Source organism: Pseudorasbora parva, chromosome 5 (genome assembly GCF_024679245.1).
Source record: "Pseudorasbora parva isolate DD20220531a chromosome 5, ASM2467924v1, whole genome shotgun sequence".
Lineage (NCBI taxonomy): Eukaryota > Metazoa > Chordata > Actinopteri > Cypriniformes > Gobionidae > Pseudorasbora > Pseudorasbora parva.
In genome coordinates this window covers 45,444,561-45,468,392 of record NC_090176.1, presented here as the reverse complement: position 1 = coordinate 45,468,392, position 23,832 = coordinate 45,444,561, and the positions used below count along the sequence as shown (strand labels likewise).

The 23,832-nt window shown below is 42.8% G+C and overlaps 1 protein-coding gene across 3 annotated transcripts in view; it reads right to left on the bottom strand.

Annotated features, from left to right (window-relative positions):
• The window catches only part of slc4a3 (solute carrier family 4 member 3), a 379,295-nt gene that overhangs the window by 297,950 nt on the left and 57,513 nt on the right, over positions 1–23,832 (bottom strand). For all 3 annotated transcript variants that reach the window (XM_067444496.1, XM_067444495.1, XM_067444497.1), the window contains exons 7-9: positions 11,344–11,486; positions 2,370–2,550; positions 949–1,084 (exon numbers count right to left, since the gene is read on the bottom strand). In XM_067444496.1, coding sequence (XP_067300597.1) covers positions 949–1,084; positions 2,370–2,550; positions 11,344–11,486 — 460 coding nt within the window. The remainder of the gene's footprint in view (positions 1–948; positions 1,085–2,369; positions 2,551–11,343; positions 11,487–23,832) is intronic.

Below are 23,832 nucleotides of genomic sequence, written 5' to 3'. Positions count from 1 at the left end.
AAAAACGATACAGACCCCATCAGGCTATGGCAGACGTGTCATTCAACCTATTGTAAGTCGATTTATCATCACAAGAGTCTTAAAAAATATATTATGAAGGTTGAAAAGTTACCTAGTGCTGGTTTAAAAAACCTTGAGATTTGAGAGCTATGGGATATACTGTGGCTATGAACTTGTATGAATTTTAAATTGGACTAATTTTATGTTTCTTTTTGGAGCTTTTTGGAGCACCTGTTCACACATAGAATTATAATTATAAAAATAACTATGAAGATAACTATATTAGCATCCACACCAGCAGAATATATCATCCTGTTTTTTCCAAGCACATGCTTGTCTGGCCGCTTTAAATTCCTGAGCTCTTTAAAGCAGGATAGATTCTGATTGGCTATCGCTCATTAGCTGAAAAAAAATGCCAAAGTTGCCAAATATATTGTTTTTATGTTCCCTTGTCGTTATAGCTTTGGTGTGAAATCTGCTATTTTTTAATATTTTGAAACGATTTTTAGACCTGTATCTTCATTGTTATCTTTATAGTTATTAACCCTGGTGTGAACAGGCCTTAAATCACTTTAGTTGCATGGAAAAGAGCAGCCAGGACATTCTGCCTAATATCTCCTTTTGTGTTTAATGGAAAAAATGTAATATTTCAAGGTTGAAATGACATGGGGATGAGTAAACAGGCCATTCCTTTATAGAAACTATTCCTTTAAACACTCTTTGATGTAACCAATGTCTGATGTTTCTGCAGCTGCAATGCCATGAAAAACTCCATTGGCCATCGGCCTGGCACTGTCACTCGAAGTCTATTTGTTATGTAATCACACCTCTTCATTTAGCAGGAAACCAATAGAGGCAGCTGTGACAAAGGACATTGACATTAAGGCCCACCGCGGAGAAGATCAATATGAGCTTTGTTTGGAGTATTGATGTCTGACCTCCACTAACCTGTGTTTGAGCAGAAGCGCTCGCAGCACGTTGGCTCTGTCTTCGGCTCTGATCTGGTCCGAGATGATCATGGTTTCCACCAGCAAGTGGACGATGCCAGGCAGTGTGGTTTGATCCAAATCTAGCATTATGGCACCTGGGTAACAAAACACAGTGTTCGTCATGCTGGAATATATGCAGTACATCACTCCATATATCATACACCACTGTCAGCTTACATAACCAAATAATGTAAAATTGTGTGATTATTCTAAAGACTTCTCTCTAATCTCTAATGTGGCAAAATCTTTTTTTTTTTTACATGTCCCATTATAATACTATGGGATATTATAAAGGAATATGTATGCACACACACGCACATGCACTTCACACATAATGTGTATATATATTTTACACATACATGCACACATATTTGTTGTTTTATAATATGGTACATAATATATTGCTAGATAAAATAGCTTAAATAATCAAGAAGAAGCATTTAAAAATAAAGTTTGAAATACTTAACAACAACAAAAATGAAAAAAGCACATATCAAAACAAAATAACAAACTTAACACAAAAATGTAAATTAAAATATATAATAAGAAATATTAATAAATATAATAATAGTATATAAATAATATTATAATAACACTGATATTGTTTTTGTACCATTCCAAACAGAATTTAGACCCAGGACTATATTTTATATATATATATATTAGTTTTACTGTTTGATTATTTTGTTTTTAACCCAAGTGTTGCATAAGTTGACATGGTTTTTGCACTGATGCCAGACTTGATCATTTGTTATGAATAATCTTCTGGTTGTATAAATAAACGTTTGGTCCATCCAGTTGCAAATAAAACAAGAAAATAATCAAAGTATCCTGCGTTTGAAAAAGTATTTAATTCACTGGATTATCCAAAGATAAGGCATTGCACCACATTTCAATCAAATGTCCAGCATAAACAAATATATCATGACATATGCTGTTATTAAATTACTCATATTCTGATCATACCGCCTACCTCTACATCACCACAGTACTTTTTAGTTGTTTTTGCAAACCCTCATGTCAGTTTATCACTGTCATCCATTAAAGATGTTTTTTTCAGGGTTGTCATGTTGGTGCCATAACCGCAAGAACTGAAATTTACCAAAACCTTCTCATTGATAGACATGTGTTTGGACTGAGTCATGCTTTTTCAAAAGCATTTTTTATTCAAACTAAAAGAACTGTTTACCTTGTTATCCTGTTTTCATAGTCAAAAAGTGAAAATGCCCAAGAGGGTTTAATCCATTTATCTCATTTAAGTGTCAATTTGAATTCTGTCAGTCACACGGCACTGGTTTGTCAAATAGAAACAGCGCATGGAAGTCAGGATTGGACCAGGATTGCAGGATTGAGTGGGCTGGCAGTGCGTTTGACTCTTACCATGTGTGATGGTCCTGCGGAGCTCCAGCAAGCTACGGAAGGACAGCGAGGCCACATGCGGTTTACCCCAGCGATCCGTCTCCTCCTCCACGTCTTCCTCAAACTTGATCCAACGTGCCGTCTCTTTCCAGCGCATCTCCTGGTTCTTATCCACTATCAGCTCATTGAGCTCCACAAACACCTACAGTGAACACAGTGTCAAAGGCACATCATAAAACACTTTTAATGAATCAAAACCAAAGCTGCTTCAAGGCAGTTCAGTTCACTTGACGGCCATCGCGGCAATTCCCTAGGCATCTAATTTCTAGGAAACAGGCAAAAAAAGTACAACTTGAGTTGGAAGGGGAGCAAAACTGAAATATTTCACCAACAAAATATGAGAGCAATATCATAAATCTTCTTTTGTTTTAGTGTTTTTCATTCTAGTGTAAAAACACAGGTGACGGATCTATCAAAGATAACCTTTGAGGTTATTGTGTGATGATTTATGCTTATGCTAAAGCCACAAATTAATTTCAATTAAATAAAACAAAAAAGGTTCATTACCAATTTCTCAGTGTTAAGAGCTTTGCTACCAGTGATCCTAAAAAGATATCAACCAGTCAGAGAAGTTGTTGTTACCATGATGTTTCACACAAATGGTGCAATTGAAAATTAGAAATGTTGCCTTGGCAACTGACAGGATTCAAATTTGAAATTGTATTACTACATTTCTAAAACTAAAACTGAAATAAAGATAAAATAAAGCTAAACAACATATTTAAACATTGTACAAAAGTACATAACTACTAAAATTACAATGAAAACTGAAAATCTAAAAATAAAAACTAATTCAAAAGTAAGTACTATAATAGTATATAAATAATAGGAAACAAAGACTGAAGTAAATTACTATAAGTAAATATTTGTATATGGTACTGTACATTCGATTGTTATCTGCATAAGTTCATTGCCTCAAAAAAATTAAGATTTAAATAGTAAAATTCCATCAAATTGAATTGAATAATCCTTACATATTTAAATTGAATAAATTCCATTATTCAATTAAAATATGAAAGGATTATTCAGTTCAATTTGATGGAATTTTACTATGATGGAATTTTAAAGAGATGTCTGATGCCATTTCATGTTACTATTCACAGCTATTTACACTGTTAAAGAGTTGGACTCTCAACCTAAACATGGCCACAGTTTCAAAGAATGAGTTGGATTTATAACAGAGTATTTCTGTGCCAAATACACTCCTTCAGGATTCATATAAGTTTCGGGAGGGTTTTTGTTCGTTTTTTTTTTTTTTCGATATACAATGGAGCAAAAAAGTAAAGCAAGTTCCCCCTGTTTCATCATATGTACACTTCAACTATGAGAGACAGAATGGAAAACAAATCCAGAAAATCACATTGTATGATTTTTAAAGAATTTCTTTGCAAATTATGGCGGAAAATACGTTTCCAAAAAAAGCAAGATTTCTGGCTCTCAGAGACCTGTAACTTCTTCTTTAAGAGCCTCCTCTGTCCTCCACTCGTTACCTGTATTAATGGCACCTGTTTGAACTTGTTATCATTATAAAAGACAAATGTCCGCAACCTCAAACAGTCAGACTCTAAACTCCACTATGGCCAAGACCAAAGAGCTGTCAAAGGGCACCAGAAACAAAATAGTAGACCTGCACCAGGCTGGGAAGACTGAATCTGCAAAAGGTAAGCAGTTGGGTGTGAAGAAATCAACTGTGAGAGCAATTATTTAAATAAAAAATTTAAAAAAGGGAAGACATACAAGACCACTGATAATCAGAGACCAGGGACTCAAATCTTGCAGTGCCAGACATGTCCCCCTGCTTAAGCCAGTACATGCCCGGGCCCGTCTAAAGTTTGCTGGAGACCATTTCAATGATCCAGAAGAGGATTGGGAGAATGTCATATGGAATGTCATATAGAATGCTGAGTTGCACCATACCTACTGTGAAGCATGGGGGTGGAAACATCATGTTTTGGGGCCTTTTTTTTTGCAAAGGGACCAGGACGACTGATTTGTGTAAAGGAAAGAATGAATGGGGCCATGTATTGTGAGATCTTGAGTAAAAACCTCCATCCATCATCAAGGGCATTGAAGATGAAACGTGGCTGGGTCTTTCAGCATGACAATGATCCCAAACACACTGCCTGGGGAACAAAAGAGTGGCTTCGTAAGAAGCATTTCAATAAGAACCAGTGATAGCCCAAAAACATCACTGCTCTAGAGGAGATCTGCATGGAGGAATGGGCCACACTACCAGCAACAATGTGTAAAAGCCTTGTGGCGGCTTACAGTAAACATTTGACCTCTGTCATTGCCAACAAAGGGTATATAACAAAGTATTGAGATTAAATTTTGCCATTGACCAAATACTTATTCTCCACCATAATTTGCAAATAAATTCTTTAAAAATCCGACAATGTGAAGACAATATTTTTTAATTCTGTCTCTCATAGTGTCACGGTTCATGGATTCCCTGTCTCACTCTTGGGTGCGTGTTGAATGTAGGTGAGGGCGGAGCCTGGGATTGGCTCATCACGCACCTGTGGCTGATCACCTGCACCAGCTGCAACTCATCACCTTCACACTATTTAGTCTCTCTGTTTCTCTCTTGTCTTTGTCAGAGCGTTATTGGATGTTTCCCCTTGTGTCTCCGTGTTGGTTGTCGTTTCCCCCTTCCGTGAAACGCTGGATCCCTTCCCGGATTACCTGTACCGACCTCCCGAGTCACAGCTGCTCACAGCCTGCCTGTGTCGCCAACAGAGTCTCTCTCACTGCTCCGTCTTATCCGGACTTCTTCTGTGTTCTGAGTTTCGGCTTCTGTGACACTTCTGTCATTAAACAGAGTTACTTGCAATTGAATCCTGCCTCTGTGAATCCGTTACAGAACGCTCTGACCAACCATGGATTCAGCGAGTATCAACGCCCTACTGACCAGCAGCAACGAGAGACTGGACCAGCAGGAGGCGAACTTAACTGCCACAGGACAGGCAGTACACACCTTGGTGGCACGGGTGGCCGAGCTGACCCAACAGATGCAACAACTCGTCGGTCCCACTGTGCCCGACCCACCGCCGATTCCCCACACACCATCTACATCGCGGCAACCGGAACCACGTCTGCCTACCCCCGAGAGTTATGCCGGTGAGAGCAATTATTGCAGAGCCTTCCTTACCAAGTGTTCCTTGTTTTTCGCTCTTCAACCGCAGACTTTCAACACGGAAAGATCCAAGGTGGCATTCGTCCTCACCCTGCTCTCCGGACGAGCCGCACTTTGGGGAACGGCGGTGTGGGAGAACCAACATCCTTGCTGCTCCTCGTTCCAGACACTGGCGGCAGAGATGAGAAGGGTGTTTGACCGAGCGGTGACCGGAAGAGAAGCGGCACGTCAACTCGCAGAGCTCCGCCAAGGTAACCGCTCGGTCTCGGATTATTCCATCGAGTTCCGCACCCTGGCCGCCGAGTGCAAGTGGAACGAGGAGGCACAGTGGGACATGTTCCTGCATGGGCTGGCTGACCGCATCCAGAAGGAGATATTCGCCATCGACCTTCCGGAGAAGATTGACGGTCTCATTGACCTTGCTTTGAGGGTGGACGCTCGTCTGAGTCGGCTGAGGTCCAGGATGGAGCCTCAGCATGGGAGTGTCGAATGCCCTCAGGCCAGCGCTACGGATGCGGTCAGCTACACCTTCGACCCGGAGCCCATGCAGGTGGGTCGAGCTCGGCTCTCCCGGGAGGAGAAGGCGAGACGGAGATCCCGTGGTCTTTGCCTGTACTGCGGCGGGAACGGACACCTGCTAGACTCCTGCCCGGTAAAAGACCACGCCCGGCGGTAAAAGGAAGGCTACTGTCGGGCGGGATCTCCGTGGAAAAGACCTCATCCTCCACTCTCCTCCCGGTGAGATTGCTGTGGGCAGCTCAGGATTATTCCAGCCTCGCCCTCCTCGACTCGGGAGCGGAAGGTAACTTCATTGACTCTGCCCTTGCTCACAAACTTAACATACCCACCATTGCACTCAAGAACACCATTTCTGTCAACGCACTCAACGGACAAGTTCTCCCTGACATTTCATTCACCACTGAACCACTTACACTGATCACTTCCGGCAACCACACCGAACGCATTTCATTTTTCATCCTGGACTCCCCTTTGGCTCCCGTTGTCCTCGGTCACCCTTGGCTGGAGTTACACAATCCAAGGGTTGACTGGGGACAAAACTCTGTGTCTGCGTGGAGTGATAAATGTTATGAGTCTTGTTTGGTGTCTGCTTGTTCGTCTGTTTCTCGTTCTGTTTTTCAGAGTGAGACGGTGAATCTGTCTAACGTGCCTCCGGAGTACCTCGACCTGAAGGAAGTGTTCAGTAAGTCCAGAGCTGCTTCTCTCCCTCCGCATCGTCCCTATGACTGTGCTATAGAGTTACTCCCAGGTAAGTCTCCGCCTAAGGGCAAACTATACTCTCTTTCTATTCCAGAGAGGGAGGCCATGGAGAAATATATTTCTGATTCTCTAGCCTCCAAATTCATCCGCCCTTCCTCTTCTCCAGCGGGGGCGGGGTTCTTCTTCGTGGGGAAGAAGGATGGTTCTCTGCGACCTTGCATTGATTACCGAGGGCTGAATAACATCACGGTAAAGAATACCTATCCTTTGCCGTTGATGTCTTCAGCTTTCGAGAGGTTACAGGGAGCATCCATCTTCACGAAGTTGGACTTACGTAACGCTTATCATTTGGTTCGCATCAGGGAGGGGGATGAATGGAAAACCGCATTTAACACCCCCAGGGGGCATTTTGAATACTTGGTCATGCCTTTCGGCCTTTCCAACTCCCCAGCGGTTTTCCAGGCACTCGTCAATGATGTGTTGAGAGACATGGTCGACCAATTCATATATGTCTACCTGGATGACATTTTGATTTTTTCTTCGTCTCTCCAGGAACATGTTCGACACGTCAGACGAGTGCTTCAGAGGTTGCTAGAGAATGGGCTTTTTGTCAAGGCGGAGAAATGCGCTTTTCATGCACAGTCTGTTCCTTTTTTAGGGTACATCGTGTCATCGGAGGGAATGCGCATGAATCCCGACAAGGTTAAGGCTGTGATGGATTGGCCAAGTCCAGATTCCCGTAAGGCCCTACAGAGGTTTCTGGGGTTCGCCAATTTCTATCGGCGTTTTATTCGCAATTTCAGCCAACTAGCCGCACCTCTGACTGCCTTGACCTCTCCCCGAATGACGTTCAGGTGGTCCGATACAGCCGAGGCTGTATTCGCCAAACTGAAAAGCCGCTTTGTTTCGGCTCCCATCTTAGTCGCCCCTGATCCCACACGTCAGTTCGTGGTAGAGGTCGACGCGTCAGAGGTGGGGGTAGGAGCGGTTCTTTCACAGCGCTCTCCCTCAGATGACAAGATGCACCCGTGCGCGTTTTTCTCCCATCGTCTTTCTCCTGCCGAACGCAATTATGACATTGGTAACAGAGAGTTGTTGGCCGTCAAGTTAGCGTTGGAGGAGTGGCGTCATTGGCTTGAAGGGTCGGGGGTACCTTTTATTGTATGGACGGATCATAAGAACCTTGAATATATTAGATCTGCTAAAAGACTCAACTCCAGGCAGGCTCGGTGGGCACTTTTTTTCGGACGTTTTGACTTTGTTCTCTCGTACCGCCCCGGGTCTAAAAACATCAAACCCGACTCTTTATCTCGTATTTTTGATGCTTCCGAACGCCCGGTTACTCCCGAGTGTATTTTGCCAGAGAAGATAGTTATCTCTACACTCACATGGGAGATCGAATCGAAGGTCAAAGTGGCCTTAGAAGGGGTAACGCCCCCGCCCGGCGGCCCACCGAGTTGTTTGTTCGTTCCGGAGGGGTTAAGATCCGAGGTCCTCAAATGGGGTCACTGCTCCAACATTGCCTGTCATCCAGGGGTAAACCGCACTTGCAGTTTAATAAAGCAACGATTTTGGTGGCCACTTATGGCTCGCGACATTCGCAGTTTCATTTTGGCTTGCTCGGTCTGTGCGGTTGGTAAGACATCTAACCAACCTCCCCAGGGGTTACTTCAGCCGCTGTCTGTTCCTTCGAGACCCTGGTCCCACATCGCTCTAGATTTTGTTACCGCCCTCCCGCCCTCCCAGGGCAAGACGGTCGTTTTGACCGTCGTGGACCGATTCTCGAAGGCAGCACATTTCATTCCCTTGCCCAAATTACCCTCAGCCAAGGAGACAGCGGTATCTGTAGTAGATCACGTCTTTCGGTTACATGGCCTCCCGATGGACGTGGTCTCCGACAGAGGTTCCCAATTTGTGTCCAAATTTTGGCAGGAGTTTTGTAAATTACTAGGAGCCACGGTTAGTCTGTCTTCGGGTTATCACCCCCAAAGCAACGGTCAGACCGAGAGAGCCAATCAGGATCTGGAGAGAGTGTTGCGATGTTTGGTATCCAAGAATCCTTCATCCTGGAGCCAGCAACTCTCTATGGTTGAGTACGCTCATAACTCGTTACCAGTGTCATCTACGGGCCTTTCGCCATTTGAGTGTAGTGTAGGTTACCAGCCACCTATTTTTCCTAGTCTGGATTCCGAGGTCGCGGTCCCCTCTGTTCACGCCTTTATCCAGAGGTGTCATCGCACATGGACCAGAGCCCGTGAGACTCTGCTCCAGGTGGGAGCGCGCACCAAGGCTAAAGCCGATCGCCACCGGTCTAAGCCTCCCGTTTACGTCGTCGGTCAAAAAGTGTGGCTTTCTACCAAGAACATTCCTCTCCGCTCCGTATCTAATAAACTTGCTCCCAAATTTATCGGCCCGTTCACTGTCACCAAGATCATTAGTCCGGTGACAGTCCGCCTCAAACTCCCTCCGGCGTACAGGAGGATTCATCCCGCCTTCCATGTATCCAAAATCAAACCTGTTTTTCACTCCCACCTTAATCCGCCAGTCCCGGTTCCCCCACCGCCGCGACTCGTAGATGGGGAACCAACTTATTCGGTTAATCGCATTCTGGATTCTAGACGGAGGGGACGCGGTTTCCAGTACTTGGTGGACTGGGAAGGTTACGGTCCGGAGGAGAGAAGTTGGGTTCCTGCTAGGGACATTCTGGATCACTCCCTTATTGATGATTACAATCAACAGGTAAGGTCGGCTGGGAGCGTCAGGGGACGCTCCTAGGGGGAGGGGTACTGTCACGGTTCATGGATTCCCTGTCTCACTCTTGGGTGCGTGTTGAATGTAGGTGAGGGCGGAGCCTGGGATTGGCTCATCACGCACCTGTGGCTGATCACCTGCACCAGCTGCAACTCATCACCTTCACACTATTTAGTCTCTCTGTTTCTCTCTTGTCTTTGTCAGAGCGTTATTGGATGTTTCCCCTTGTGTCTCCGTGTTGGTTGTCGTTTCCCCCTTCCGTGAAACGCTGGATCCCTTCCCGGATTACCTGTACCGACCTCCCGAGTCACAGCTGCTCACAGCCTGCCTGTGTCGCCAACAGAGTCTCTCTCACTGCTCCGTCTTATCCGGACTTCTTCTGTGTTCTGAGTTTCGGCTTCTGTGACACTTCTGTCATTAAACAGAGTTACTTGCAATTGAATCCTGCCTCTGTGAATCCGTTACACATAGGTGAAGTGTACCTATTATGAAAATTACAGGGCTCTTTCATCTTTTTAAGAGGGAGAACTTGCAGAATTGGTGGCTGACTGAATATTTTTTTGCAAAACTCTATGGCCCTGTATGACATCATAAAGGGTGGAATTCCTTATATGGGCACTTATCCCGGAAGAGCACACATACACATACATCAACCAAGTGTGAGCAAGAACACGCCCATCAACGAGTTTCGTTCGGGTTACAGAAGCCGTCGGCAGCACTGTCATTTTGTTTTTAGACAACGAAATCAGCAATGCCACCAAAAAGTGTGTGTGTGCTCATGACTCTTCATTTCTGCCGACTGTATGCCACCACCACGAGCTTGGTTGCTTTCGGAAAGAATTGGTATAGCGTATCGTCTTTTATAAATCTGATCAAACTAAAGACTCTTCAGAGATATGAATGATCTAATACTATTCTATAGGTGGATTAACATGGCAGAAACTGTTTGTGTTATGTATCATTTAATTGAAATGTGTAATCCTTTTTTTTTTGAGTGCACTAAGTACTGTCTTCTTTTTTATCTTAAGATTTCCAGGTAGCTTTTGCTTTCAAATCACAGGTTGCAATGTTGATTCATCTCTGTTGATTCTATTGGCAGAAGAACAATTTACTGAAGAAATTGTTAAAACAGCAAAAAGAAAAGGGAAATAGAAGAAAAAGAAAAGGGAAAAAATGCTTCTGGAAATGATATGCTTAAAAAAATGTGCATTCATTGTTGTGCTCTATGGAGGACTTGTGAGACAACTGATTCTCCTCGGCTGGTTGATTCAGAGCTTATAGATCAGCAGATAAAGCCACATGAATAGCACAGACTCCAGTGTTGATTGACTAAGTGCCTTATGTAATTAATCCAGCTGGTTTAGAGACACAGTTATCGTTTGTTTAGTGAAGCCCACGGGATAAAACTGATCAATAGATATCAGCAGAGCAAAGATCTCTGAATTGAGGGTTTCTCCTGATCCTTTAGATTGATTATCTCTATTAACACCTCCTCATTATCAGTATCAATGTCAGTCTGGGGAAAATGGAGGCTTTACTTTGAGCTACCTCTTGAGGAACAACACAGAAATTCAGATCTCAAAATCAATATGAATTTTTGGCTAGATTTTTGTTTTGTGAGAGCCTGCCATGATATTATTTGACTATTTTTGATCAATCTTCTCATATATTCAACATAAACTGTGTTAGGTAAACTGTGCATTTTTGTCAGTCTTTTTGTCTAACTGAATAAAAAAAAAAGTTATAATGTGGAGCAAACTGAATGTCTGGCTGTGCGAATCTAGGCCTCTTTTTTCTTTTTTCCATGTGGTAAAGAAGCTCAGCTCTTACCTCATGAGTTTTCTTGTCCATCCTCTTCCTCCTCTTCAGACTGGACAGAGGGGGTGAGCCATTGCTGGATCGTGGTATTTGACAGCGTGATGATTTCTTGACGAGGTGACGTCTAACCCCAGGATTGTCCTCAAAACGGTGACCTTAAAGTGAAAGAAAATGGAAACGGTTAGGCAAATAAAATAAATAAAACTGTTTCATAAAGGCAGAAGCAGGGAAAAAATAAGTGAACCAACAATAAACAGGCACAGTCTGCTTTAAAGGGGACCTATTATGCCCCTTTTTACAAGTCTCTGATGTCCTCAGAATGTGTCTGTGAAGTTTTAGCTCAAAATACCCCACAATTAATTTATTATACGGCATTTCAGAAGGTTTGTAAACAATCAGCACCAAGATACTTCCGAGTGGCAAAACGCGAGCAGCTTCTACTGACAAACTGAAGAGGTCCAGCCGGCTACGGTAAACAGTTACATAGTTAAGAACATTGCTGTTGATTAAAGTTGAAACTATGACGAAAACGTGTTGTGTTTAGGGTTGCGCCGTCAGATATACAGCAAAAGGTGTAGGATTGTATCGATTTCCTTCAGAAAAAGTAAATATATCCAGCAAAACCTAATGAGCGAGTGGACGTCGTCAAAAGTAGTGCTACAGAGAAGTATTCTCAAAACAGTCCATCTACAAAACCATAGCAGAGCATAATTATCTTCAGCTGGGGATATTCAAGACTAATATTAGTAAACTTTAGATCTCTTTTAAAGATCGATCTCATTCCCAGTCACTGCCTGAAGTAAAAGTAGGATGAGACCGAACTTCTATTGTCATGTAGGCTACTGATCGAATGTCAATGGAAGAAATAGGAAAAGCAAAACATAGTTGTAGGCTGATAGATGATTGATGCATGTACCACATTGGTTTCATCATCACCGTGAGTTTAGTTTGAGTGAATGCCTAACGTTAGCGGAGTAGCGCTAGACTACAGCACGCTATCCTTTTGACCGTCAGAAGCTCACGTCTGTGCCATCTGATCCGACCCCGACTGAGCAACAGAAAACCATCATAGCCTTTTTAAGTTAGATAACAGGGAAATAGACCATCTACGATAGTCTAACATATTTTAAGTCAAACAGCAACAGTCACTTAAATAACTACTCAATGGTAGGCTGAGGCTCATTTAAAAATGATGGTAGTAGACTAGCGCTACATCTGGAGCAAGGTTAGGCATTTCATGTATTGCTATCTCCCGAATTAGTAAATCAGTCCCTCAATAATCATGTTAACTATGTCTGAATCCCAAGCAATTTACTAGCGTTGCCATAGGAGCGCTTCGGCTTTTGCCACGCGGACGAACGTTTATTACTGTTGTGACGTCATGGTGAATTGTCGTATTTGAACAACTTAACATTTGTAAGTTAAAGCTTTAAAAATCTAAATGTGTAAATAATGATGTTATTGCATGGACAGGGTTATTTTTGCAGCTGCCATTACTGCATATGCATTTGTAGGCGTTTTCCCTTTTAGACACAACATTAATGGGAGGAGAGTATTTAAAAGAATAATGCAAGTTGATTTACTAAGGTTTGCACTAGTCAATTTAATGGTGTTTGCGGCATTATTTACTGGCCAAAAAAGCATGTCTTAATCCAGATGCAAATTTGCGCTGCTCTTGATAAATTGTGTTGTTTACTATGGAAATGATCCGGCTGCGTCTGTGTTCTTTAATTTGCACATCATGAGTAGATCACGTGCAGAACTTTCCACTTCCTTTGAGCTCAAATGCTAACTTGTCCTGTTTAGTAAGCCAAGCCCTATATGTTGTAAGTGTGTGGGTAATCAAATGTCCTACCCACTTGAGCACTTATACAGAAAAAAACGAATGTAAGTAGACAAGTGTTGATATTGGGACAAGCCCACCAAAACTAGACTGACACCTCATTGGTCAGATCTGTAGTTTTCTATAAAGAACTCTCACAGATTTAAATTTTTTTCTATTTGCATCAAGCATTGCCTGAAAAAGCATTTAAAAAAGGAGATCTCAGAAGACAAACATCGCTGACTTGCATAAAGCTAAAAAGGGTTAAAAACATCCACAAGCCTTGATATTCATCAGCAAAACAAATTGTCTATATGACCAATTTATACAAAAGTACACGTTAAAGGGTTCACAGAGCTTTTATTCAACTGTAGCGATGGAATTGCATACATTTGTGTGATTGAGAGTAAAAACGGGCCTAGAAAAACAAGAGAATCACAGGCCTTCTCAGCTGAGTGCAACTAAGAGGCGTACTTTGGATGCTAGGCCTTTCCAAAAAAATTGCTGTGATTTAATATTGTATCATTTTAGCCCACAAACCGAGGTTTTTATTGAATTTGGGATAATTGAAGGGGTGTATTATGAGAAACCCTCTCTCTCCAGCTGTTCCGAGTGCCAAGTAAAAGGCCGGGGCTCTCCAAGGGTTGAGGCCTGCCAGGACGCCCAAGGCCTCAGCTGGTTTGTGTTGTCCCAGTAGCCCGGGGATGTTCGGTAAACAAAGTTAATATTTTAACCCTTCTCTCCTAGTGTTGCGCATGACTCTAACCCCCCTCATAAAAGAAAGGCTCTGCATAATTTTGAAGTCCACACACTGGTGCTGGGCCTTATCCCAGGGGTAGAGTGTTAACAATAAGGTGGCCATGCCTTTTGGCTGTACTCTGGTTGTGCTTTTCATGGCAGGAGAGCAAAAATCCTAGAGGAGACCAAAACAGCCAAGTTTTCATCAAAACACCACAGGACGAAACCAACTCAGTCCACAAATGTGTCTTTGATGCACAAAAGTGCTGATTTGAAATCTAAATTCAAGCATTTGATCTGTCCTCCTTGAAATCTTTCAGTGGCTCACTTTTTGTCATTTAAAATTATCTATTAAAAAATGTCATACAGACAATCGATTGAATACAATCTAAAAAGAGAAATAATTTTTTTTAAAAAATCACAAAAACTAAACTATAAAATATTATGTAATGTTATAATAATCAATGTATGTTAGAATACATCATTATAATGTTATAAAATGTTAATTTGAAAAACTACCCACAGAATAAAACACACACACACACACACACACACACACACACACACACACACACACACACACACACACACACACACACACACACACACACGCACAGACACAAACATTGGGTTTCTATGTTTTAGGGGGACTTTCCATAGACATAATATTTTTATACTGTATTAACTGTATATTCTATCCCCTAAATCTCACCATCACAGAAAACGTTCTGCATACAGTTTCTGAAAACTTTACTTAGTGTGATTTATAAGCTGTTTTCAATCACGAGGACAAAAAAGTCCCCACAAGGACAAGGACTTCAGATTGTGTGTATGTTTTTGTGACATATGAGGGCGCAAATGTGTATAATGACATGGGTAAGACATTAAGGTATTACAAGGAGAGGGTGAAATATGAGGACATTGGCCATGTCCCCACTTTTCAAAAGGCTTATAAATCATACAGGATGAGGTTTTTCAGAAAGTAAAAATGCAGAATGTTTCCTGTGATGGGTAGGTTTAGGGGCAGGGGGAGTGTAAGGGGATAGAAAATATGGTTTGTACGGTATAAAAATCATTACGCCTTTGGAATGTCCCCATATATCACAAAAACAAACGTGTGTGTGTGTGTGTTTGTGTGTGTGTGTGTTTTCATGTTTTTTCTATCCCTGTGGGAACATCCAGAATGCTCACTGAATTATAGGGACTCATATAACTTTGGAGGCCTTAATTGATGTCCCCATGAGGTAACAAGCTTATTAATCATACAGAATGAGGTTTTTTTTTATGTAAAAATGCAGAACGTTTTGGGATTATGGATAAAATTAGTGTAAGGGGATATAATATACTGCTTATACAGTATAAAATCCATTGTATCTATGGCGAGTCCTCGCCAAAATACTGAATCAGACATGCATTTTAAACTAGATGATTTTTTTTAAAGATTTTTTTCTTTCCCATAGACCCAAATACTTTTAACGTTTTATGACACAGAGATTGTGTGTATTACTGAAAAGAAACAGCGAGACTGAGAGATAAGATGGAAATTGATCTCTGCTAGACTGTCTGTCTGCTCTTCACACAGACATTTTCCCGAGGGATTGCAGAGAGAAACAGACAGGGCAAGGCCTTGAAGGCAACGGTCTACACAAAGACAAAAGCAAAAGCCTGAGGGTTTTACCTTTTATCAAAATACAAGCATATAGCTGTTAGTGAGAAGCAGTAGGTATTTGATCACTCTGAATGATATCTGTAATATTTCAGGCCCTTCTCTTTCTTAATAAGGAACAGTTTCTCAACAAAAAAAAAAAAAGTAAAATGCTGTTATTATTTACTTGGTTGTTGCAAACCAGTATGGATTTCTTTCTTCAAAAAAGAGTGCACTGGTTCCTTTTTCCTTGCAATTACAGGGATGCAAAGCTTGAAATACAAACACAAGTCATACCTAAAAATACTTGCTTTTGGGGGGTGGCAGTAAATAATGGTGGAAATACCAGTACATTTACCAGTACAAACATTAGTAAATCACCTTGCGTGATTCATTTAAATGATATCCTCCCATTAATTTTGCATCTAAAAGAGAAACTCCTACAAATCCATATGCAATAAGGTCAGCCGCAAAAATAACCCTGTCCATTGTGTCTAAAATATGAAAGTTAGTCAGTATTTGTGGGTCTTTGATATAAGAAAGACAGATTCATATGTGAATATTACAATGACGTCTGTTGGTGTCACATTAGATTCAGCAAACAATCACTGTTCACAAGCTATTCTAACATAGCATTCACAATTCAGTATGCAGATGTAAGAACAAAAAACAATCATAATTCAATATGCAAATACAGTAATGATGCCACTTGTGTCTATCAATGCACACTTCAGCTCAAAATTGTGGGTCTTATAAGAGTATTTTGTTTATTTTGTTCAAAGGCTGCATTCATTTGGTCAAAAATACTGTAAAAACAGTAATGTTGTGAAATATTATGAACATTTAAAGTAAGTGACATTAGTCCACTCTTCAATGTCACATGATCCTTCAGAAATCAATAAGGTATCATTTGTTAACATTAGTTAATGTATTAACATGAAATAACAATTAGCAATACATGTGTTACAGTATTTATTAATCTTTGTTAATGCTAGTTAAAAATCCAGTTTTCATTGTTTGTGCATGTTATCTCACAGTGCACTAATGTTAACAAATACATTTGTGGTGTTGTGGAAATCGAGATACATTTTTCAGGATTCTTTGATTAACAGAAAGTTGAAAAGAACAGCATTTAGTTGAAATAGAATTGTTTTTGAAACAATGTTAAAAACAACTCGAATGTCACTTGTAATCTATTTATTGCATCCTTGCTGAATAAATAATTGTCTAACTGACCCAAACTTCTGAACGGTAGTGTAGGACAAAAAAAAAAAAAAGGTTCAGGCTGAAAAAACCTCTAACCATAATGAATGAGAAATATCAATAGAAATCACAGTGCTTCATGTCTGAATGAAGTTAGTGCGTAATGCGACTCTGCCCTGAGATGATTTGTGCTTGCGGAAGCTTGGCTGCACATGTATGTGTCAACAGGAGAGGATGTGGGACTTCATAAGCCATCCACTCAAACATGCCACATCACTGGAGGCCATGAAATGTTTCATATCAACAAACTGTTTGCATGGATTTGGCTTGACATTAATTAGCTTGTATTTCCCAACAGGATCAATAAAACAACTCCGTTTGAAATTCCCAGCCATCAATTTCCAATGCAAGCGAGATCTATAGAGGGTGGAGTGCCTTTTTACAATGTCACAACCGCAGTCATGTGAATGGAAAATCCTATTGGATTTAATCAAGAGCTGTCTGTTACACATTCAATTGCAAAAGCGTACTTCGAGGCTTTTTTCCACTACTATTGTCAGTAACACTTTATTTTGATGGTCCCTTTTGAACATTCCTTATTTGTTCACATACTATATGTCAACCATTAGTAGACTGTCCACTTAATATCTACAAACTCTTCATTGTGATGGACCCTCATCAGACATTCTACTGACTATAAGTAACTTTGCAACTACATGCCAACTTATTCTATCCCTAACCCCGCCAGTCTACTAATACTCTACTAACACTTTAATGAGAGTTAGTAGACAAGTAGGTGCAACGTTACTTATAGTCAACAGAATGTGCATGAAAATAAAGTGAAACCCAATTGTCAAAGACAGACAATGGCAAAATTCTGTTGAAAAATGACGTAAGTGTGAAGCAAAGTGAAGGTCGTTGTGACATTTGCAAAAAGGAAGGTGGCTGGAAAATATTACCCTTCATCACTCTTCCAACTTTTTAACAGTAAGCACACTTACGGATCGGTTCGACTGGGGAGCTAAGGTGTGAGTGGATGGATTCCAGAAGGTCATAATCATCAAAATCCAGCACAAACTCCTCAAAGTCCTCAAAGCCGTCCAATGCAAAGTTCCCCAGAGGGTGTTCCTGATCCACACAATGTCCTTTTCCAGGGTCTGCATCAGGGCATTCCTCCCCTGAGCAGCCGCCGCTGTCCTTCTCCTTCCCCTCGTCTGTCATCTCCACACCTGGTGCCTCCGGATCATCCAGGATGCCACCTTCTTCCGCGACGCTATTTTGTATCTTCTACAAAGTAGAACTGTTTCTAATCCCGTCTACGGGTAGATCCTAGAAGCACAAATTTCTAGAACTATCACAAGGAATCGTGCAATTAGTCTTGTCTGCGATCAAATTTTGTCCAAGAATGGTAAGTTAAAGAAGAAAAGAAGGAACAACGGTCATCTCACATCTGGGCCCTAAATCCACAGAGAGTTTGTAAGATCCACCTGGCTGCCTGATAAGAAAATGGTGTCTGGCCTCAGGGTTTCCAAGCAGATGTGCAGTAGCTCTGCAAGACGTGTCCGCATGTACGCAGGCAAACAGCAGGGAACACTGGAATTGGCGGATGATCCAGGGGAAATGTTGATACAACTGAACTACTTTTGAGGTCTCACACTAATCTATTGGCTGCCTCTGTGCTTTCCATGACGTTGTCGATTGATCCCGCGGCTGCATGAGGGACAGAGAAGCGGCCCTCCATCCGTTTTTTCCCCCATCAGGCCTAGAGCTGGTTACACCACCCTATCAGAAAGCAGGTGAAAACCTCCAGCCGAAACAACATCAGTGCCGATGTAGTGCACAACATGGTGCCACACACTACACAGCCCTGTCTCCACATGACCGATCTCCATGGAAACCATGGCTGCTTCTAGAACTCAACTCTGTCTAGTTTTCAAGCGGTTACCTGCACGGGGATTAGCCAATCACCATTCAGTTACATCCAATAGCCTAGGCTATTGTACAAGATTTGTATGCATATCAGAGGGCATTTTATTGCTCACAGGTTGCTGTTTCATAGCTCATGAGCTATAAGAGAGAGATGATCTAAGTTATGTTTAATTTCCATATGAAGCAGATTCTTCACCTCAGATGTTTCTCCTAAAATTCTTTAGGAGAAACAAATAGAATGTGTCTATTATGTAAATAAGATAAAAGAGTGTTCACATCATTTGATTTTAGGAAAATTTAATGAGAAATGTTGAGCTCACTTTTGATTAAAATTTGTCTTATATTTAAAAAAACAAAAAAAACAAACGTGAGTACGCAGTAAAGCAATCGCATGTAAACATGCATATGCAAAATAACGTGACCATCAACATTAAACATCATATAAATCAAAACTATCTAATGTTACTGAATGAAATGTTGACCCAGGACAGCTACAGGACTGTGCAATCATTAGGGGTGTTGATGGACTCAATCTGCTCCATCTGTGTTTGATCATCGCTCTGAATCGGATCTGGATACAAGCTTTCACAAAAACGTGATTTCCTCAGCTTTTTGTTTAAAATGTATGTTTTTTTGTTTTTTTTATGAAACTTACCCATATTCAAGTGTTGATCAAATGCATGAAGCTAGAATAAAACGTTTAGTGTTTTTTTTTTGTGTGTTTTTTTTGCTGTTTTTGTTTAGAAGAAGAGGGTCTGTTCTTTCTTTTATTATATTGCATGTTCAGATATTCATAAAACAAAATATTCTATGGGCTATTAAATTTTAATTAAAATTTTTACAAAAACCCTGGCAGTGGCTGGCAACTTTTTTTTTTAAATGCTGGCGGGGAAAGAGTTTTAATCTGTAATCACATTGTTGTTGGAGAAATATTGAGACTTTATTTGAGGTTATGAATTCATAAAAATAAGATTAATTAATTTATTGTGTGTGTATGTATATATATATATATATATATATATATATATATATATATATATATATATATATATATATATATATATATAATATGTGTATAAATATGTGTATATCATTAAAAAAAAAGAAAAATATATAACAAGCAATCAAAAAATTTGCTTGTTCAAAACATAAGTGATAAAATCGATTATACGAGTGTTCTGACATGTATGGCATCTAAATGCCCTGTAAAGGTGGCATGGAGCAGGACAGACTCGTACATAAGCAGTTTAAAGCAAGCTAGTGTGATGCGGGGCTTAAATTCAATGGTGTGTTCCACTGTGCCTCATTTGTAATTTGCTGCGGTAGAGCAGTCAATGCTTCCTCTATTTTCTAAAAGCAGGAAAGGCTGCGGGCGGGTCTTTGGGAAGGATAATCAATTGGAACAGTGAAGTTAATTATAGCTGGAGGGCTCTCATCCACAGAGCCGCTGCAGCCCTAACCTAAAAGCACTCTGCTGGACTCTGCTAGCCTTCATTCACAGGGAATAATTTAGCCATATTAGCTGCACTGTACGTCACGTAGAGTAAACAGCAGTATCATTCATGAAATTAGCCTGTATCGGCATGGCAGATGGAAACATCCATGCTTCCTTCAAAATCTAAACAGCTGCAGGCATGTTAGTATTGAAGTATTTATTAATATAATGTTTAAAAATATGCATTATATAATAAGCACTACTGAATAGTTTAACTAATCATGATAGCAACAATCAAACACTATATCAAAATTAACGCGTTAACGAATGCAATGGATTTTTTTCAGTTTACCGCATTAAAAGCTGTGCGTCAGATCTACATCATTTACAGAACCGGCAGGTCTTAAAGTGACAGCAGCATAATAAAACGGTTGTTAGGATGTTTACAGAGAACCAGAGAAAATAGCAGCTTTAATAAGGATTAATCTACATTTAATTTATAATTTATGCAAGACTGGAAGTTTTTGATACGTTTTTTTTTTTTTGTTTCAATTTCTTTATGAATGCCAATAAAATAAATTGTCATTCCCTTTCGGGGAACTCGAGCTGCGTCGAAACGCTGTGAGAACGCCTCTGTTTAAATGCGTCGTGAAGCGCCTGTAGAACCATTCCATCGGAAAAAAGATCGATCGTCGGCGTGATGACGTCATCGACCGGAAGCTATAAAACGTCCGTGAAAACAAACAGGAACTAGCTTCTGAGCCTTCAGCAAGCGATCTGTGTGAACCTGTCTGTCTATTTGGTGTTTTTGTCTGTCTATTATACAAGAAAGCAGAGATTTTCCACCCTTTTTGTTAAATATTCCATATATTAACAGAAAAAAAAGAGAAAATAAAATAGATAGAATGGCGAGTGAAAGCAGCAATTTCAGAAAGTGTGTTCCTCCCTGCCCACGCTACATCACGGGCGGGGACACACATCTTCTCTGTGTTGCATGCTTGGGAGCGCAGCATGCCCAGGCAGCCCTCGAGGGGGCTGCTTGCGAGCACTGTGAGCGTATGCCACTGAGAACGCTGCGCTCCCGCCGGGCACTCTTCGAGGAGGGTGCCTCGGCTCGTGTTCCCCGCGGCTCTGGTCCCGCTGCCGCCGAGGCGGAGCGGAGGCTGCAGTCGTGGGGATCACAATTGGATGTTGCAGAGGGGTTAGAGACGGGCGCTGCCTTATCTCTGCCCTCACCTGCTCCATCCAGCGGTTCTTCTCGGGGCATGGAAGCACGCATGGCGGTTTCTTCCCCCCCGAGAGAGCCGCCGGTACTTCATCTGTCCAGCTCTGAGGAGTTGGACGTTGAAAGTATCGATACTGAAGATTCGCCACTTCAGTCCCCTGCTAGTGAGGAGCTAGTTGAGGTTTTGACGCGAGCAGTGGCCAGATTAAACATCGACTGGCCCACTGAAAGATCTGAGGCAGGAAGAAAACGTCATAGTAAGCTAGACGAACGCTTCCTGCCGTCTCGCGCTTCAGAACCTCAGCGACGGGGCCTGCCGTTCTTCCACGATTTGCACACCGAGGTGGCAAGATCGTGGAAGAGACCGGCTTCATATCGTGTCTTCAGCCCGCAGACATCGGTCTACAGCAACATTTGCGGGCTGAGACAGTATGGTTATGGGGCGATGCCAAAGGTTGAAGAGACGCTTGCGAGCCATCTCTCGCCTTCCTCGGCATCGTCCCTGAAGGCCCCGACGTTACCCACCAGACCTCTAAAAACAACGTCGGCGATGGTGGGTAAAGCGTACTCGGCGGCGGGTCAAGCGGCTGCATGCCTGCACACGATGGCTATCGTGCAGGCATACCAGGCTGACCTGCTGAGGGATTTGGACGGTAGTGATGCTGTGGGGGGTGATATTATCGCTGAATTAAGATCATCAGCCGATCTAGCTCTCCGGGCCACCAAGGAGACGGCCAGATGTGTTGGCCGCTCCATGGCAGCATTGGTGGCTACGGAGAGGCATTTATGGTTAAACCCCACAGACATCAAGGAGAGGGAGAAAGCCTTTCTGCTCGATGCGCCGCTTTCTCCTGGAGGCCTCTTCGGTGACGCAGTTCACACTGTCACCGAGAGGTTCCAGGAGTCGAAAAAGCAAGCTGCGGCGCTCAAGCAGTTCCTCCCTCTCCGGGTCCAGGTCCCTGGGGCTGCTGCTGATACCACCAAGCAGCCCAGGCCGAGTACGAGCTCCTCCTACAGGGCTCAGCAGAAACAGAGCGTCGCTGCCCGAGCTCCCCCTCAGCGTGGGGACGAGGGGCGGCGCTCTCAGACGAGGCCTTCGAGGGGCAGGGCTGATCTGCGGACAGTCCTGATCGCCAAGAAGGCCTCGTCGAAGCGTTCCTGACGCCAGAAGCGTCAGGACGCTGAGGGTGGTTCCCCCCGTAGGGAAACGGTGCTTACCCCTGCCTACGGTACCCGTTTCCCTACGGCACCCTCGGGGGGCCGCGCTGCCAACCCTGCCGCAATGCCGGGGCGCAGTCGGTCTCCGCGGGCCACCCGAGGGTGGTCCGCACCCCCTTCGGGGGGTCCCCGAGCAGTCAAGTCAGTTGTTCCCTGCCGGTCCGCCGCTTCAGGGCACTGTGCTTGTTGCTCAAAATACACCAGAGGCCAGCCTCGAGAGGCTGGTTCCCTTAGTAGATTTTCTAGACGAGTGGAAACGTCTACCAAATATATCTCGTTGGGTCCTGCAGATAATAGAAAGGGGGTACGCCATTCAATTCGGAAGTCGGCCACCTCCTTTCTGCGGTGTCCTGCCTACAGAGGTGGGCCCGGAGCAGGCTCTGGTAATGGCACAGGAAGTAGAGACACTCCTGCAAAAAGGGGCTATAGAGAGGGTTCCCCCTCCCAGCAGGGAGTCTGGCTTTTACAGCCGTTACTTCATCGTGCCGAAGAAGGATGGGGGCTTACGCCCGATATTAGATCTGCGGCTATTGAATCGCTCGGTGGCCAAGCTCAAATTCAAGATGCTTACACTCAGACAGATTGTAGCGCAGGTCAAATCGGAGGATTGGTTTGTCACCATAGACCTCAAAGATGCGTATTTTCATGTCTCCATCCTTCCACATCACAGGAAGTTCCTGAGGTTTGCCTTCGGGGGAGAGGCATACCAATATCGTGTACTTCCCTTCGGTCTAGCACTGTCACCCCGCACGTTCACCAAGTGTGTGGATGCAGCTCTGGCGCCGCTGCGTCTACAGGGCATCCGCATATTGAACTATATCGACGACTGGCTGATTCTAGCGAATACAGAGCAGATGGCGGTTCAGCATCGAGATGCTGTTCTCGCCCATATGTCGAAGCTGGGGTTGAGGCTGAACGCCAAGAAGAGTGTGCTTTCTCCGGCTCAGAGAACCACTTTTCTGGGTGTGAACTGGGACTCGGTAATTATGCGGGCGCAATTATCGCCAACACGCATAGCATCGATCCTGGCAGCCGCCAAAGAACAGAAGCTAGGCCGAGCCGTCACTGTGAAACAGTTCCAGAAACTGTTAGGTCTCATGGCAGCAGCGTCCAACGTGATACCTTTTGGCCTACTGTACATGAGGCCACTGCAGTGGTGGCTCAAGACAAAAGGGTTCTCCCCGAGGGGAAATCCGCTCCGCACGATCAAAGTCACGCGGCGATGCCTACGTGCTCTGGTCATGTGGAAAAACCCGGGGTTTTTATCTCAGGGTCCCGTGTTGGGG